The 20,191-nt window shown below is 39.8% G+C and overlaps 1 protein-coding gene across 1 annotated transcript in view; it reads left to right on the top strand.

Moving 5' to 3' along the window:
• LOC117528273 (protein tweety homolog 2-like) overlaps nucleotides 1-20,191 on the top strand; it is a 132,022-nt gene that overhangs the window by 42,096 nt on the left and 69,735 nt on the right. Inside the window, exons 4-5 of the mRNA XM_034190881.1 lie at nucleotides 4,652-4,872; nucleotides 16,322-16,432. Of these exons, the coding sequence (XP_034046772.1) occupies nucleotides 4,652-4,872; nucleotides 16,322-16,432 (332 nt within the window). The remainder of the gene's footprint in view (nucleotides 1-4,651; nucleotides 4,873-16,321; nucleotides 16,433-20,191) is intronic.

Below are 20,191 nucleotides of genomic sequence, written 5' to 3'. Positions count from 1 at the left end.
GGTATAAAACTATTCCTTTTAAAAACCCTATTAACTCAACAAATAATTTGCATTTTGAGAAACCAACATTTCTCAAATGCATGATGTTTTGACTCACTGGGTGCAATGTTGAGAAATGTTGGTTTCTCAGAATGAAGAACTGCACCCTATTTTTTTCTGGGTCAGGCTTAAAACTTCACAATCGCCCCTCATATCTCTACAGTTTATCTCAGAGTGATCGCAACCAACATCATGTAGCTTCTTTATTTTACAGGTTTTCATAGTGAGACCCTATTAGCCAAACTTTTTAAAGACATACATCGCATTCGGAAAGTACTGACAGCGCTTCACTTTTTACAATGAAATACATCAATATTTTCATGATTCTTTATTTATTTAGAATAGTCAGCTCATTTGACATTTTATTTACTAGTGATATGCACTTTAAGCATTTCTGTTGCAAAAACTATAGAACTGAGTTCTGCGTGAGAGTGTAAATGAAGCTGTTAAAATGGGCTACAGCTGTCACTGCTATCAGAAACCAAAGAGAAAGAAAACCAACAATTACTCATTCGCTCATCTTCAACCGCACTTTAGTAAGATTGCATCTGAAAGCTGTCTTGTCATTCTTGGAAGAAAATAATCGGTATTTTCTGCAGTCGGGAGTGTTATAATTTGTTCCTCACTGTGTTGATTTGTAACTGTCAGCATATTGTTTTATGTGTATAGGGCATCCGGAAAGTATTCACAGTGCTTCACTTTGTACACATGGAGTAACTTCATTTTTTCCCTCAAAATTCTACACACAACACCCCATAATGACAACATGAAAAAAAGGCTGCAATACAACAAAATGTGGACAAAGTGAAGTGCTGTGAATACTTTTTGGACGTACTGTACATACACAGAATAATTCTATTCTGTGTAATGAGTTCATTTGCAATTAGTAGAGATGCTTTGTTGTGATCTGAGCTTGAATCTTTTTTAAATGAAAAACAGGATCATCTACACTCAACAAAAATATAAACCCAACACTTTTGGTTTTGCTCCCATTTTGTATGAGATGAACTCAAAGATCTAAAGTAGGTGTGTGTCTGTGTGTGTGTGTGTGTGTGTGTGTGTATGTATATATGGATGATTCTTTAACTACGGGCACTATTGGCCTTGTAAATGTAATTTCCACCACACCATTGCCTTACAATATAAAGCGCCTTGGGGCAACTGTTTGTTGTGATTTGGCGCTATATACATGTGCTCTGATGTCACTGTTAATCTCCATAGAAACTACCCAAACAATCTTTCATAGAAACTGTTTAAAGGGACATTGCAGTGTTGTGGTGGAAATTACGGCAATAGTGTGGGACGACTACATTTTGTTTAAAAAAATAACAGTTGTATGACATTGAATACCCCAATTATGTTTTGATTATTTTACTGATATTTTATTCAGAGATATTTTAAAACATTAGAAAAAACGTTTCTTTACCATTCATTTTTATCATTGAAGATCAAAAGTCTGGGTGTGGGACAAGCACAAAACGGCAATATTTGCATATAATGATGCTGAAAAAAGGTGAAAAAGTCATCATAGACTACTAGAACAAATTTCTTAACACACTTTCATTGTAAAGATAACTATAAAAGTGTGAAATTTCCCCTTTTTTCTGTTTTTCATACAATATGATCAAAGGACATAATAAGTGCCCGTAGTCTAAGAATCACCCGTGTGTGTGTGTGTGTGTGTGTGTGTGTGTGTGTGTGTGTGTGTGTGTGTGTGTGTGTGTGTGTGTGTGTGTGTGTGTGTGTGTGTGTATATATATATATATATATATATGTGTGTATAAATATATGTGTGTGTGTGTGTGTGTGTGTGTGTGTGTGTGTGTGTGTGTGTGTGTGTGTGTGTGTGTGTGTGTATATATATATATATGTGTGTATAAATATATGTGTGTGTGTGTGTGTGTGTGTGTGTGTATATATATATATATACGAGGGCTGTCAATAAAGTAACGGTCCTTTTTATTTTTTTCAAAAACTATATGGATTTCATTCATATGTTTTTACGTCAGACATGCTTGAACCCTCGTGCGCATGCGTGAGTTTTTCCACGCCTGTCGGTGACGTCATTCGCCTGTGAGAGAAGTTTCAGAAGAATTCGGTTTCAGCATTTTATCCGGATATTCCACTGTTAAAGGAGATTTTTTTAATGAAAGACGTGCGGACGGGTCCGCGCGTCGGGACGCAGCCGACGCGGTGCGGCGGCACAGGAAAAACACCTCCGTGTTGATAACCATTTGTAAAATCCAGGCGGCTTTTGATGGCTTTCAGTGGAGTGAGTATATGAGAAATTGTTTAACAGCAGGACATGTTCCAACTTGTCCTTAAGGCTTCCAGCAGAGGTGTTTTTCCTGTGGAGGAGCATCGCGGCGGCTGCGAGCCGACGCGCGGACCCATCCGCACGTCTTTCATTAAAAAAATCTCCTTTAACAGTGGAATATCCGGATAAAATGCTGAAACCGACTTCTTCTGAAACTTCTCTGTTCTCTCACGACGTCCTGGATCAATAGAGCCTGAAATGTGGAGGTTTTCAGCTTGAACAGGCTGATGACGCCGCCTGAGAGCGCTGAGCGACGTCTCACACCGTGGGAAGTCCTTAAAGCGACAGAATCACCTCAAAATCTCTCATCAGCCGTTAAAACTTTCACTGAAAACCAGCTTAATTTTTCGAACCGTGTCCACTTCGATGTGTCTCACAGGTTTAGAAAAAATTTTGATCAAACAAAGCGCCAGTCTCTCAGCAACTTCTCAGACAAAGGAATTCCGATGAGGGGCTGGACGACTCCTCCCACAAGGAGTGCTCACAGGTAAATGACGTCACCGACAGGCGTGGAAAAACTCACGCATGCGCACGAGGGTTCAAGCATGTCTGACGTAAAAACATATGAATGAAATTCATATAGTTTTTGAAAAAAATAAAAAGGACCGTAACTTTATTGACAGCCCTCGTATATATATATATATATATATATATATATATATATATATATATATATATATATATATATATATATATATATATATATATATATATATATATATATATATATATATATGTATGTGTGTGTATGTATGTGTGTGTGTGTCAACTGCTTCCACAAACTTATTTAACTGGTAAAAGCTCATTGTTACAATGAATTTCATGTTTCCCACCTAACCAGGTTTTGGTTGACTGGTTAACATAACTAGATCAGTTAATATACAGTAACCGTTTTTTGGAGTGTAGCTCAGATGTGACATTTTTTCCATTTTGCCTCTGTACACCATCAACAATATAGATGAAATTAATAAAGATGCTTTTGTATTGTCAAATTACAATCAGAGCAAGTTTTTTTTCACAGTGAGCTAAAATATGGCCAGATTTTGCTGTCATTGTGCCATAGTCCTATTATTATAGAATTTGCCCTTTTGTACTGTACAGTCCGTCTGTTTTCATAGACCATATGTAAATGGACAAACTAAATAATCAAATTGTTGTCGGCCTCAAGTCTCCCATGTGCTCTCTGTCAAACTGCACCTGATGTTTTTTTTTTTTTTTGCATGATATCTTAAGAATGCCATATCTGTTTTTCATCAAAATTGGCAGGAAATTTGGTCTTATGGATACAAAGACGTGACTTAATTTTGGCTGACATCAGTCATGGATCAAGGTTAGATGTCAAAGTTCCAGCCCCGTGTTAAAATATATGTATAAAAATGATTGATGGAAATAAGTTCATATCATTTATTCTTCATGAGCTTTACTGTGTAAAACCCCATGTAACACTTTTTCTACATACATGATACTTTAGAAAGTGGGTGTGGCCGAACTTTTGTTCCATATAACTGATGTCAATGGCCATGTTATGGTATTAGAAGTCATTAACATTAGATAACAGATTTCTGTCTGTGTATGAATTGAACATTCTCTCAGTAAAATATAGCACACTGATGCTTGGAGCAGTAGACTTCCCTCAAACCAACACCTTAATCGTGTTGATCCTGCAGCTCCCAAAACTGTGTGCAACAAACAACCTGCAAATTATGCATGACATCTTTTCTCAGTATGCAATGAGACCAATCGTAGGTTTTGCTTTTCGTGCAGATTTTTAAAGTGTCTGCTGCAGTGGTTCAAGTCATCATGGTTGTGATTCTCAGTGAACATCAGTTGGGCCAAGAAACAATTTTTCTCTGTCAGCAGTAGGCTAAAATTGGCCCGTTCGTAGCTCCAGTGATTCTGTGAAAGTGAGCATACTTCCTCCTTCACAATGTTTTTCTTCAAACGTGAAAGTAAAATGTATTTCTTGTACATCGCTGTACCTCCCGCTACTCTGTTCTCAGTATCAAAGACCCGTGTAATAACCCGTCTCCTCGGTGTTATCAGTATTCCACTCTAACATTGTTTATCTGAATAAAACACGCTTGAAGAGAAAAGTTAATATTTTCTCAAGGGAATGTTCTTTTGGTTCTTTCACCTTTCTCTCCATTTCCAAACTTCTTTTTTATGAATAGCTCTATTTTTATGTCTTTATTTATGTTCCCGTTTTCTCTCTCATTCCTCTTGACCTTCTCTCCTTTTTGATGCCTTCAATGTTTTCTTGACTCATCTATTACATTTTTTTTTTTTTTTTTTAAGGTTGCAGGATCTTTGGGCAACATGCAAACTGGTCTCAAACAGCACTTGGAGCGTTTGGATGAGATCTTTGCTACAAAGCCAGATTACATCCAAGCACTGCATTTCATGCAGCAGATGGCGACAAACATCATCCGCCAACTGTCGGCTCTGCCGGACATCAGCAAAGCCAACATTGACTTGGCTGCAACAGCCGACCAAACAGCATTCATCGAGTATTACAGGTGGGTGGATTTTAAATGGCCAGTAACACAGCGGGCAGAATTGTTGAGGGGTCGCATGAACACTGCAACATGCAAAATTGGAAGATTTCCTGTGTTTGATGACTGCGAGTCCATATTTAGCTTCTCAGATTGCCTTAGAATGCAAGAAAAAAGGCTTTATAATTGTAAAATTTTGTAGGGGGACATGCCACCAATCCCTGCTGGTAGGGTTGTACCTTTGGCCCACCCAACCAAGACCTGATCTGAAACTAGATTCACCCTGGTCCCTGAAGGAGTTTGGTAGCCAATATCTAGTAGCTCTCTGTTCATGTCTGTATCCTTGTACAAAACACTTCATCTGCACCATCTCAGTCCACCGGGCTGTTATTGTGTCCCAGCTTTAAATGAGGACATAACCTCTGTCAGATGAATGTCTTATCCTAGGTCAAATCATAGACTCACATGCTTCCTGCTACGGAATCTAATGTTAAGCACAGACAAAGACCTATATAAGACCACTGGCTATACACTAATGGGCCTGTCGCACCTTGACAGTTTAGCCAACATATCCCGATTTATGAAAAATTTGGCGAATATGCTGGCTATATCGCATATGCAGCTGTCACACCATGATGATTTAGTCAGCGTATGCCGACAGCCCCATTTCCACTGAGCGGTCCGAGTCGGTATGGTATTGTCAAAAGTCTTGCTTGGCTTGAGTTTCCATCACCAGCAGTACAGTTTTGTCTGGTAGGTGGAACATGTAGATATTGACATGCATGTCATCGAGCTCGTGTCCGCTTTTGTGCGACCTCGCCCTTTCACACGGCATTCAAACAGCGTAATTGAACCTTTTTTTGTCTTGGTGGATCATGGGATTTATTTTCATTGCATGCAAATGCTGCAGCCGACTGACACCTGTGGCAAAAGCTGATGTGAATTAATGAGGCACTGTAACTCTTTTTTATTAGTAGCTAGCTTTTACATAATATATGAACATGAGCTTTTGAAAAAAGTGGAAATTAGCTTTGCGTTAATGGATGTTAGCCTGCATGCTAACATCTGCTAAATGTCTTTTAAATTACTTCAGAGGTGTTATTAGGTGTCAAAAAGCAGCATTTTCAGTTTTAGAAATGTTTATTTCTCACTAGCGTTTAGATAGTATATGAACACGAGCTTTTGAAAAGACTGGAAGTTAGCTTTGATATATTTTAAATCACTTCAGAGGTATTATTAGCTGCCAAAAACAGCATTTTTCAGTTTTAGAAGTGTTTATTGCTCACTAGCTTTTACATAGTATATGAAGTTACCTTTGACATCCGGAAGTTACCTTTGACATCCGGAAGTTAGCTTTGGCATCTTTTAAATCACTTCAGAGGTATTATTAGGTGCCAGAAACAGCGTTTTCAGCTTTAGAAGTGTTTATTTCTCACTAGCTTTTATATAATGTATGACAAATAGGTTATATTTACACACAAACAAAACAATTTGCAGCTAGCAACCAGACTGTGATGTCACGGTGCAGCTCTACTCTGCTTGGCTCTCACCCCCCACCACTTATAAACTAAGTGGAAAAGATTGAAACAGAATGTGAAGTTTTAACCTCTGAAAATGCCTCTTAAAATAGGTCAAGGTTAGCCATTTTTGAACTTGTCCAAGGTCTGTCTCCCAAGAATTTTCCCTGTTAATCTGAACACTGTGGCAGTAATAGAACTGGATTTATGGTGAGCACAGATGGGCAGACGGACGCAGAGTCTTTGCAATACCCGATGGCCATATTGGATGGCCTCTGTAATGAAATGTTACTGACAATAACGCCAAGGAAGCACAAGCTAGCCACTCCCCAGGAACGCCCGTTAAGCAACAAACGGGAACTGCTCATTTGTGGCTAATCTGACCATAGGATGAGCACTCTTTTAATTTTGTCTGTGTGCATGAAGTCAGATCAAGAGCAGACACAGACCATAGTGGATTCTGTTGATCTCTGCAGAATGCAGACCGGAAAAGCCGTTTTCAGTGGTTATCTAATAAATGAAATGTGATATTGAGCTTATTTGCTGCTGTAGTGCTTTTACTCTGCACAGCAGACTGGCTGCTACACCATAAATGCTCTTTTTAATACTTGTGGCCGATTGCTCTGATTCATGACGGGGATTTTTTCATTTTCTTTTTTAACACTCTTTTCAAAGGAACATCAAGTGCAAGTCACAAGAATATTTTAGATAAATTTGAAGTCATTTGGAAAGACGAATAAAGACAAATTTTCTGGTCGTGTGTTTGCTTCTGCAAAATCTAAAGATAACATTAATCACAGGCGGTTAATTTGTCTTGGGGATCTCGCGATGATGTCATCTCATCAATTACACCACATTAACTCATTCCTGTTTCCATCTGTTGCACTTGTGATAAAAGGAAAATTGTGAAATATATACAACTGTTCCAGTTAACTGATTCCAAATAGCTTATTTTAATTACACTTTAACTGCCTCTTTAAATATGTTGGTGTTTGTCACACTGTGTTGTTCTGCTGAGCATAAAAGCAGTTTTCTTGTTTCATCATGAATCTGACGTTTCCAAAACAAAATGACATTGTCGGATAATGCAGTGGTTTGTTTAATTGAAAATTGTGTTTAATGAAGTTAGCTTTAAATCTTGTCTCTTGAAACTACAGTCTGTAAGATTTAATGTCATCTGGTAGTGAGTTTAAAGACTGAATTATGCCGTTGCTTGTCTCTATTTTGTTACCCTGCATGTTTTTGCTTCTTTGGTGAAGGGAATTCCTGCTACCTTAATTACCTTCTCTTGTGATCAGCAACATGTACGGTACCAGTCAAAAGCGTGGACAAAGTTTGGAAAGTGTGTCCAAAATTTTTGGTATGATTAGATTAGATAAAACTTTATTAGTCCCTTTGGAAGACTCTCTCAGGGTAATTGCTGTATAACTGGTCATACAAAATACAAAACATGCACTATGCACAATTTCTCCAATCACAGACAGAGAAGCCTATAACTTCTTCTGGGTTGTCTGGGTGTCTTGGTGGCTTTCCTCACTCTTCTCCTTGCATAGTCACTCAGTTTTTGAGAACTGTCTCCTCCACACAGATTTACTATAGAGTGTTATACTGTTTGTATTTCTTCATAACTGATGTAAATAAAGTTCAAGACATAGTCAGTGACTTGTAAATGTTGATGTATCCATCCCCTGACTTGTCTGAAAAAAACTGGCAATAAAATAGATTATTTACAAGTATTATACCAAAGAGTCCCATTACTTATGCAACCCATGATCTTGGCTTTTATGTCTTTAATTAATTTATATCAAGTTGTAGAGATTTGCTTTCAGCTTGAGTCTATACCAAGGGACTGAATACTTTTGCAAGCCACTGTATATAGTGCCAAACTGCAACAAAGCTGCCTCAAGGCGCTTCACACAAGTAAGGTCTAACCTTACCAACCCCTACAGCAAGCACACAGGCGACAGTGGTAAGGAAAAACTCCCTCTGATTTGAGGAAGAAACCTCAAGCAGACCAGTCTCAAAGGGGTGACCCTGTGCTAATGACAAAATTGACAATACAAATATACAGGAAATTTTGGGAGTACATGCTGGTGTACAGGACAGGACGACTAAAAATAAGTCAGCCAGCTGAGTTTTCTTCCTCAATCCCACAGCAATATGCACAAAATGTAATAAAGTTAGTGACGGACATTATCACTAAATACTATTATAAATATGTAAGTCTGCTATCTTCAATTAACTTATTACGTCCTGAGTGTATTTACACGTACTGTGATGTCGCTCCAGATTCAGTCAGCAAAGAACAACAGCACACCAGGTGGTGTTTACAAGCGCCAAAAACATCAAATTTTCTCCTTGTACCGCTGCAATTCAGCACCAGAAAGATACCTGGTATGTTCGCTTACTCCACTATCAGGTTCATACATAATGAGTTTATCTCTAAAGCCCCGTTTACACATACATGGTTTTGTCGGCAGGTAGTACGTAGACTGAAGTTCGCAGTAGTTCCGGCTGTTTTCACGGTGGAAAGGGGCGGAGCATTTCGCCGGCATTTTGACCACTGTACTATCCACAAAAGCGGCAGATAAAACACCGCTAAATCTGCCGCATAAAGCGGCGATTTGATGCCGTAGCATCCGCCACACGTCAGGCAACGGGGGTTAATACCCAGTTCTATCCTTTACAATCGCAGGTTAAGACACGCATGAGAACGGCAGTGTTCTGCTGCTGAAAACGGCGATTAAAAAGTATCAAACGCCATTGTTCACGTTGTCTCTGTCGTCACGCGAATTCTCCAGGAGTGCTCCCGGAATTATTCGACATGTTGAATAATTTTTTTGACAATTCCCGGTGAAGCTGGAACTAAGCCATGCCCCCTAGCGCCGGCGTTAACAACGGCGTTTGATCCCTAAGATGGCCCGGAGGAGCCAAAAACTCTTCCGGGACGCTTCCGGGAGCTCTTACCGTCTATGTGTAAACGGGGCTTAAGGTTGTCCCACATTTTGCAGTATGTATGTTGTTTCTTGTGTAAATAATCCTGGAAGCCCTACACATGACCGGGAGCACGGCGATGGGGAATAGCTGGGAAGTGGCCGGGTCACATGACTGCAAGGGGTGTATACCAATTGTTCAAGATTGACAAAGATGGATCAAGACGTTACTATGATGCTTTAAAACATGACCCTTTGACAAAACGTACCAAAACATTTGGTGTTCGGGATTAAATGGGAAGGGATGGTGCCTTGTGGTCTAGCCTACAATAGAAACCAGTAGATGGTCTACAAGCAACCATCGATTCCTCTTCTTTAGTCTTCAGTTTTCTGTCCCTTTTGGGCTACTGTATAAACATGGTGGTGCAACTAGCCTGACAACCGGCCCTGAACTGGGCCAGATACTGGCTTCCATTTTGGAGTGGGAATTCCCACTCCAAACGACCAATAGGCGAACAGTGCTCGCGCCACATCAAAGTGAGATTGACGTCACCGTCTCGGCCACCAACTAATCACAGGCCAGGAGAGAGAGGCCAGAATCTGGCTCAGTTCTGGCTGGTTGTCAGGCTGTGGTGAAACATGGGGACTTCCGTCTTATATCAGTGAGCTCTCCATCTCTGTTCCACCACACGGCCCCACCTGCTAAATTGTTTCCATGCTGATACTTGGTCTGCTTTTGGACCACTGTTGCCAGTTTGTGCAGACTGACACTAATCTCTTCTGTGGTGATTGGATTTCATGCAAGCATTGGGATATGAACAGCCTGTGGCAGAGCTTTATTGATGAATATCAAATTGTTGTAGCCAAAATGAATAATGCCACTGCTTTGTTTTCCAACTTTATGGCTTCTCTGCATGATTCTGTGCTTAGTGAAACACTTCTAACAGTGTTGTTAATTCAAATAAATTTATGCATGAGCTCTTTGGTGTTCTTTTTTTTTTTTTAAACCAGTCCACAGGAATGGCCATTCTGCAGCATCCCATTTACTAAATCCGCTTATTCCACTTATGGGTCACAATGGGGCTGGATTCATTCCCTGTGGTCTTTTGGGGAGAGGCGGAGTCCACCCTGGACTGACCGTCTGTCTACCACAGAGCCGACACATAGAGACAAACAAAAACATTAACACTCTCAATTTAAAATCACCAACTCAACTAACCTGCACCAATCTGGGTATTCTTTGAGTTTTTATAGTATTAGCAAATCATGTTCTGTAATGTGCTTATTTATATTACATTACCACAAATTTCCCACATCAGGCACAAGTCATTATCAAGTGTTCTGCTATTTGAGTCGGTGTGTTTGTAAGTTTGTCTCCACAGAACAAAAGCCCGTGAGAAAACCACTTGTTTTGTTGGCCCAGTATTTCAAAAATCCACAAAAATGAGCAAATTGTATTTTTTTTCTCTCTCTCTATAAACTAGGCAATAATACCCATGGGCATGAAGACATTAAGGCCTATGGCATATAGATTGCCTAAGTATACCATCAATAAGGATGTAGTCACTTTGTTCAGGATAGAATTTGTTGATAAATGACACAGTTCATTGTCTGGTCAAAATCTGACCTTTGACTCCAAAGACCATGACCTTGCACCTTAAAGATTGGCTTTTGGATGATCTTGGCCAAGCAATTCTGAAATCTTCCAACATATGCGTGTTATGTTTAATGCAAATCTGGATGAAAAACAAATTCTTTAATCTTAACCAAAATAAACCCATTAAGGGCAGTTCTAAGTGACTTTCATCCACTTACCAAGGTTGGTACCACTTGGCCATAAGACCTGGTACACTTACGCCAACAAACACACAGACAGGTTTGACCTTGAGTTTGACCCGATCATTGACCTTTTGTAAATTTGACCTTGCCCAGGTAGTTCCAGAATCACCTACATGTGTGTGCCAGGTTTGGTGAAAATCAGTTCAAATAAAAATCCTGACTTTTGACCCCAGTTACCTTGACCTTTGCTCCTTTAAGGGCAATTCCAAGGCCGATTTTCATACACATACCAATTTTAGTGGAAATGGGCCAAAGGATCTGACAGCAGTGACCAACAGACAAATGCAAGAAGCAAACAGACAAATGTTGCTCAAATTATAGCATCATTACGTAACACGGTTAGGACTAAAATGGCATAGTTTTCTGTCAGTTGATGAATCTTAATATAAGTAGTAGAATTTGAAGCATGCACAGTATAAAGCTTTGAAGTCAGAAGATTGTACATGTAAAATGCACAAACTGGTTGACAAGATGCTGAAAAAATTAGGTGGTAGCATTTTATTTTTTCTCTAACCTCAAAGAAATGACTCATTGTATGAACTCAGTTCAATTATGTGCAGGATTTCCATCTAATAAATATATGTAGCCCCAACTCAAATAAAGCACATCCATGCCAGATAACTTAATTTAATTTATTTGGGACTACATATATTTATTAGATGGAAATCCAATCCAGTGAGTCAGTTTTTGAGTGTATTCTATGCAGTTTACAATGTATATTGTATTTCTCCGTGTTTATTCTGGTGGCTTGTTATCTCTAAGTTTTTACCCTGGCTTCTATACCCTGTAAAACTCCATAAGTTAGTTGAACTCAAACCATTTGAGGAAACCGATTGCCTTAAACCATTTGAGTTTGCCAACTTAAATAAAATAATTTTGAAAAATGTAATTGTTAAAGTTTTAGTAACTTAACAATTTATAGTTAATTAAATTTATGTAAATCTAATTTATGTTTTTCAATAAAAAAGTGACCTAATTTCTGCCTAAAAAATTTGCATTACATTTTGGATTAGATTTTTTGATGCATTCTTTGGTTTACTACTTGTTGACTCTGCGTTGTGTTGTTATGACTCCACCCATTTATTCCCATCAGGACGCGAACTCATGATCTCCAGCATGGAAGTCAGACTCTCTAAGCAAAAGGCTAAAACCCAGGGCTCTGGCCTTGTGACCAGATAATTCTTTTGAGCTGTTGGGAGTGAGGTTTACTAACTACATGTGCACAGCGACACCTGCTGGCCTCCGTTACATAAACTCAATTAAAATGAGTGAATGGAATGCACTGGAAATACATCACCAATACTTAAATGTCCCAAAACTTTAAACGCACTTAAAGGAACTGAGTTGTTATGACAACAATTCATTTTTGAGTTAGTTTAATTAATGGAAATGAGTGACTATAACTTTTTCAAAGTTTGAGTTACATTAACTTAATTATTGTATTAACCCTCTGGGGCCGACGCCGTTGTATACAACAGCTGGGACCAAGCTTTACTAAATTATAAATAACTTTTTAATGATATGAGATAGAAACTTACTTTTTTGCTGAAAAGTTAACTCCGCGGACTTTGAGCCACTGTCGGCCATCTTTGTACTCCTCATAGAAGCTGTGTGATGATGTGCGCAATGTGAGTGTCCAATCGGAATTGGTTCACCGTCACATGGTTTTCCAAAATCCAATTGTATGGCAGATTTACCTCACGTGATAACCAAAGATCGTTTTCAGGAGTGATAGCTTACTAGTTGGTCTGTTTGAATTGGCTCCTCCAGTGCGCCCTGCACCATTATGCACAATGAAAGTGAAAGCAGATGGAGAGCCTTGCATGACAATCTCACGTGCTCAAACAGAGTGTGTAACTATCAGGATTGCTCCACTAGTTTGCATTTGAATGTTACTAGATTATTCTGTGGCTCTCTCCCTCTGGCGTAAAACACTGTTTACCATATCAATGATCAATCAATCAATCAATCAATTTTTTTTTATATAGCGCCAAATCACAACAAACAGTTGCCCCAAGGCGCCTTATATTGTAAGGCAAGGCCATACAATAATTATGTAAAACCCCAACGGTCAAAACGACCCCCTGTGAGCAAGCACTTGGCTACAGTGGGAAGAAAAAAGTCCCTTTTAACAGGAAGAAACCTCCAGCAGAACCAGGCTCAGGGAGGGGCAGTCTTCTGCTGGGACTGGTTGGGGCTGAGGGAGAGAACCAGGAAAAAGACATGCTGTGGAGGGGAGCAGAGATCGATCACTAATGATTAAATGCAGAGTGATGCATACAGAGCAAAAAGAGAAAGAAACAGTGCATCATGGGAACCCCCCCAGCAGTCTACGTCTATAGCAGCATAACTAAGGGATGGTTCAGGGTCACCTGATCCAGCCCTAACTATAAGCTTTAGCAAAAAGGAAAGTTTTAAGCCTAATCTTAAAAGTAGAGAGGATGTCTGTCTCCCTGATCTGAATTGGGAGCTGGTTCCACAGGAGAGGAGCCTGAAAGCTGAAGGCTCTGCCTCCCATTCTACTCTTACAAACCCTAGGAACTACAAGTAAGCCTGCAGTCTGAGAGCGAAGCGCTCTATTGGGGTGATATGGTACTACGAGGTCCCTAAGATAAGATGGGACCTGATTATTCAAAACCTTATAAGTAAGAAGAAGAATTTTAAATTCTATTCTAGAATTAACAGGAAGCCAATGAAGAGAGGCCAATATGGGTGAGATATGCTCTCTCCTTCTAGTCCCTGTTAGTACTCTAGCTGCAGCATTTTGAATTAACTGAAGGCTTTTTAGGGAACTTTTAGGACAACCTGATAATAATGAATTACAATAGTCCAGCCTAGAGGAAATAAATGCATGAATTAGTTTTTCAGCATCACTCTGAGACAAGACCTTTCTAATTTTAGAGATATTGCGTAAATGCAAAAAAGCAGTCCTACATATTTGTTTAATATGCGCTTTGAATGACATATCCTGATCAAAAATGACTCCAAGATTTCTCACAGTATTACTAGAGGTCAGGGTAATGCCATCCAGAGTAAGGATCTGGTTAGACACCATGTTTCTAAGATTTGTGGGGCCAAGTACAATAACTTCAGTTTTATCTGAGTTTAAAAGCAGGAAATTAGAGGTCATCCATGTCTTTATGTCTGTAAGACAATCCTGCAGTTTAGCTAATTGGTGTGTGTCCTCTGGCTTCATGGATAGATAAAGTTGGGTATCATCTGCGTAACAATGAAAATTTAAGCAATACCGTCTAATAATACTGCCTAAGGGAAGCATGTATAAAGTGAATAAAATTGGTCCTAGCACAGAACCTTGTGGAACTCCATAATTAACTTTAGTCTGTGAAGAAGATTCCCCATTTACATGAACAAATTGTAATCTATTAGACAAATATGATTCAAACCACCGCAGCGCAGTGCCTTTAATACCTATGGCATGCTCTAATCTCTGTAATAAAATTTTATGGTCAACAGTATCAAAAGCAGCACTGAGGTCTAACAGAACAAGCACAGAGATGAGTCCACTGTCCGAGGCCATAAGAAGATCATTTGTAACCTTCACTAATGCTGTTTCTGTACTATGATGAATTCTAAAACCTGACTGAAACTCTTCAAATAGACCATTCCTCTGCAGATTATCAGTTAGCTGTTTTACAACTACCCTTTCAAGAATTTTTGAGAGAAAAGGAAGGTTGGAGATTGGCCTATAATTAGCTAAGATAGCTGGGTCAAGTGATGGCTTTTTAAGTAATGGTTTAATTACTGCCACCTTAAAAGCCTGTGGTACATAGCCAACTAACAAAGATAGATTGATCATATTTGATATTGATTGATTTTAATGATGTGAGGGAGAGGGGCTGCTCCTCAGACTGGAGCCAAAGTGTGAAATGAAAGCTACTTGCAGAGTCAGACAGAAGGCTCCAAAACACAGCAGAAATAGAAATTTGTGATGTGACCTTTGTGTAATAGCAGACAGAAATTGCTTTGAGATGAAGACAAACAAAAATGCATAGACCATTTTGTATATATTGTTCAAACTATGCATTTGTGTTTATTGTTTGAACATTTTTGTTGTACAGTCTTTCACACAAGACCTCAAATTACCTTTATAAAGTGCCAAAACAGTTGTTCATTATAGTTTGCTGTGTGTTTTGAATAAATGTGTGTGGAAAATTATTTTCCTCTTTACTTTTTCCTTTGTTATTTCTGATTGTAAACTTTTATTACATTTATAAAACACAACAAAAGCATATATATTATGAAAGAACAGGTTGTCCTGAAAAAAGAGACATAAAACTTGATTGTGGGATGCAGGGAGAGCTGTTAACAGCAATAATAAAACATTTATGCCAGGCGAGTGAACCGTCCAAAAAATGCCCTCGGACCCCAGAGGGTTAAAATGGAGTGTTCGGTTTAACAGTGTACCCTGTTTTCAGCTACTCTGCCTGACTGCTTGCAAAATCACTGTTACCACTGCTACTGTGGCTTTGCAAATGCAGGACTAATACCGATTCTTACTTTTCCAACATGTTAAATAAAAAATGTGTTCATTAATCACAATAAGAATCAATTATGAAGACAAGTCTTGGCTATAGCGTAATACCAAAGCAGATCTGTTGGTCGAATGTTCCCAAAACTATATTCTGAGTGACTGGAAAGCCAATTGTGAGTTCCTAAAGTTGCCACAAGGAGGAGTGATTTCCCACCCAGTGTATCCCAGTTTTTAGAGGTTCGTTACCGTTTATCTACCTATGCATGGTGTATATGAATTATTTATAATTTAAATGTAGTTAATTACTATTTTGGTGACTCACAAAGAGGAATATTCCTATTGCAAATCCGAGATGGGTGGGTCAGGCTGATGCGTTACTATGGCCTTGTGGAGTTAAAAATGAGTCATAAGCACACCCGCATACGCAAGTCTAGAATGACTGCAGGTTATTTCTCTGAAGGACATGTTCAAAAACCTGAAAAATTAATGTCCATGGATTTGTGCTGTTGAATTATTTAGGTAGCAGGCTGGAAATTACCTGTAACAGATGGACTCCAAGTGTGAGGCAAACTTACAGCGCACACATGCATCATATATTCAACATATGTTGGTCATGCACTTTCTGGGAACTGGACATATGTATAAATTATTCCGTCTTTTAAGTGTTGTGTTGATGTCCTCTTTTCCTGTAGATGGCTGACTTATCTGCTGGTGCTGATCCTGGATCTGGTCGTCTGCTTGGCCATGTGCTTGGGGATGGTCAAGCACTCTCGATGCCTGTTCATTACGTGGGTACTCTGTTTGTGGAGCATTTTCTTTTTATCTTGTTCCTGAGGTTACTTTTTTTGGCCAGATCACAGGCAGAAAGCCAGCCTCTCTGGCAACACACACTGTAGATCAGAGGTCTTAAACTAGCAACAGCGGGCCAAATTCGTCAATTTGTGGCCCACGGCATGCTTTATAATCTATAATTAAATAAACCCTCTGCAATAATTTTGTGTTCCATCCGTGATCCTCAGATGATATTTTTTTTTCTTGACATGCTTGCTTGTAGCTGTAATGTTTCAGTCTTACAATTCCCTTGACCTATCACGAACATCTGTGTTGAGCTTACTGAATTACAAGCTGCACCAAAGCTTCAAAAAGGAGGCATTATCTTGTGTTCACACAGCAGCTGCAGAACTTTACAGTTGGACGTACAGCATATCCAGAAAGTATTCACAGTGCTTCACTTTTTCCACATTTTATGTTACAGCCTATTCCAAAATGGAGTAAATTCATTATTTTCCCTCAAAATTGTACGCACAACACCCCATAATGATGGTAAATGGACTGCATTTATATAGCGCTTTTCCATCTGCATCAAGGCGCTTTACACTCAAGGACATTCACAGAGTTGTCCTGAAGCCACTCCTTTGATATCTTGGCTGTGTGTTTAGGGTCATTGTCATGTTGAAAGATGAACCGTCACCCCAGTCTGAGATCAAGAGCATTTTGAAGCAGGTTTTCATTCAAGATGTCTGTACATTCCGTCTCTGTCTCATCAGACCAGAAAAGTTTGCTTCTCATGGTCTGAGAGTCCTTGAGGTGCCTCTTGGCAAACTCCAGGTGGGCTGCCATGTGCATTTTACTAAGGAGTGGCTTCCGTCTGGTCACTCTACCATACAGGCCTGATTGCTGGATTGCTGGAGAGATGGTTGTCCTTGTCAAAAGTTCTCCTCTCTCCACAGAGGAATGCTGGAGCTCTGACGGAGTGACCATCAGGTTCTTGGTCATCTTCCTGACTAAGGCCCTTCTCCCCCGATTGTTTAGTTAGACGGGTGGCCAGCTTAGGAAGAGTCCTGGTGCACCTAAATGTCTTCCATTTATGGATGATGGAGGCCACCGTGGCAATTGGGACTTTCAAAGCAGTTAAGCTCTAGAAACATCTCAAAGATGATTAGTGAAAACAGGACGCACCTGAGCTCAATTTTGAACTTCATGGCAAAGGCTGTGAATTCTGTGCTACACTACTGCTACTGCTGCTACTACTACACTAAACTATGGGTAATAACCAAAAGAACAAGGTGGAAGAAATAAGATTCCTCTGCCAGGTATCTGGGCTTACACTCAAGGATAGGGTGAGAAGCTTGAATATCCAGGGGGAACTCTGTTTAATATCCAGGGCATCTGTTAAGGATGCGTCCGATTGTCTCCCTGGGGAGGTCTTCAAGGCACGTCCATCTGGGAGGAAGCTCCAGGATATGCTGGAGAGATTATATTTCCCAGCTGGCTTGGGAATGCCTAGGGATTTCTGTGGGAAGAGTTTGAGTATGTGGCAAGAGGGTAGGGAAGTGTGGGATGAGCTGCCTACTGCCACCATGACCTAGAGCGGATATGTGGCAGAAAATTAATTAAACAAGCACACAGGTGACAGTGGTAAGGAAAAACTCCCTCTGAGGAAGAAACCTCAAGCAGACCAGACTCACAGGGGTGACACTCTGCTTGGGCCATGGTACTGACAAAACTCTGTCAGGTAACGTACGTCCAGTGATCATTATTTACAGGCCTCAGTAAAGCTGCCATTCAGTGTGAACAGTCTGGTTTCCAACCCAAGAAGCCAACCTATGACCTCATCTTAGTTTCTGAGAGCTTACTGAATGTATGGATTGTGGGGCTCAGTAACTTAGGTGCCCTTTTGTTTTGTGAGGACTTTTGGACAATACTGAAATCTTTGTACTTTCAATGGGTGCTTTGATTGTGTCATGTGAAGAGCTGGAGTTTCTGGGTTGGCAATTCTCCTGGAGTAAAACAAAGAATCAGCATTTTAATAAATACTGAGACCTGCTGTCAGAGGTGTATATGAATGCAATGAAACGTTTTGACAGATTCACTCATCTCAACAGTCACATTTATATCCCTGGATCCTTAGGCATTGAGATTGGGAGATGTGATCCCTGGACACAGGTGTCTGTCAATGCAGATACTTTTGCAGGAGAATGAAGGTCCAACTCTTTACGGTGTTGGTGCTTCCAGCTGCTGTATGGTTGTGAGACTTGGATGCTAACCAGTGATGTAAAGTGACAATTACATGTTTTAAGGGATCTCGACAAAGGATCACTGGGTACCATTTGAATGACTCTGTGTCAAACATTTACTTCCGTAGATACAGACAAGGTGTAAGGAAAAGTCACTTTGGAAATGTTGGCACACTTTGCTGATCTTGTATGCATTTGTATTATCACTGAAGACCCCAGCAACTGCTGTGATAGATACTTTCAGGGGGTAGGGGGTGGAGTAGTTGTCTGTTTGGTTTACTGTCATGCAGGATCCAGGGACTGTTCTGTGGTGTGGTGGATGTGGCATCAGTATATGGTCCCAGACCTGACCTGACCTCTCTGTTAAAAGGTTGGACATGTGCATCATTGTCCAGAAGCAGACAGTTTCACTTTGCATCCAGCAGCAAAAAAAATGACACAGAACAGTAGAGTACAAGTGCCACCTGATGGGGTCATGCTGTAAATGCCTGCCTAAAATGATCAATGAACAAACACCAAAGCATAGAAGGCCTTTTTTTTCCCTTCTTCTTCTGCTTTTTCTTTTCTCCAAGAGGAGATCCAGTCAGAATATACTGACATGGTCTACTTATAGTTTCATGGAACCGCTTGAAGATAATGCATTCGATCCTCATCTACCGCAGACATTCGCCCCCATCATCTCCTTCATGCCTGTTTTTGTTTGTTGTCCAACCTGTATTAGATTTAGGCCTCAGCCTTTGAGATTGAGAGATGCCTGAGAAGAGCTTATGGAGTCATGAGTTCACTGGACAAAGGTGTTGAGTGACGCCAACATCTTTGCAGGAGATTTGCATGGATTTGAGATTTGGATGCAAAACCAGTGACCTAAAGCGAGACTGGTATGCCTTTAGTACCAGGTCTCCTTCCACGGATCCTTGGGTACCATTTGAATAACGTTGTGGTCATCAGTGTTATGGACCACATTGGCTGGAGAAAGCACATCACCTGGCTGCAGCACGTAGATGGTTATTGTAGAGATGTGGCGATGGACCTGGTGGTTGCCATCCAGCACCATGGTGGTTCAGTGGTACAGCACGGCACCAGTGCATGTCCCCAGATTTGACTCGACTTTTAGTGTTTCTACACAAGTTGTTATCGCACTGCAGGTCTCAGCCATGTTTGTTTACACTGCCACAACTGTCCCTTTCAAATAAGCCAAATTATCTCAAATCTAGCCAAATTGTCTGTATTAAGCAAAAAAAAATCTGCCAATGGGGTCAGAAAAATTTACTTGGTTAGAATTCTCAAAACGAGCAAAATATCTAGACACTGAATAATCAAAATGTACCTTCAAACTGAAAACATATTTTGAGATTAGCCTCTGTCTTACAATTTTGGTTGCTTGGATAATTTGAAAATCCATTACATTCCTTGTTTTTGGTTAAATACAGCTTGATATTAGCTGGAAACACATATTAAGAAAAAGTGAGATACATTTTGCCAAAATAAGGCATTTTTTCTTATGTAAAAAAATGCTTAAGATTATTTTTCTATTGAGACAAAAAT

The sequence above is a fragment of the Thalassophryne amazonica genome, chromosome 16 (genome assembly GCF_902500255.1).
Source record: "Thalassophryne amazonica chromosome 16, fThaAma1.1, whole genome shotgun sequence".
Lineage (NCBI taxonomy): Eukaryota > Metazoa > Chordata > Actinopteri > Batrachoidiformes > Batrachoididae > Thalassophryne > Thalassophryne amazonica.
This window is presented reverse-complemented; position numbering and strand designations above follow the sequence as displayed.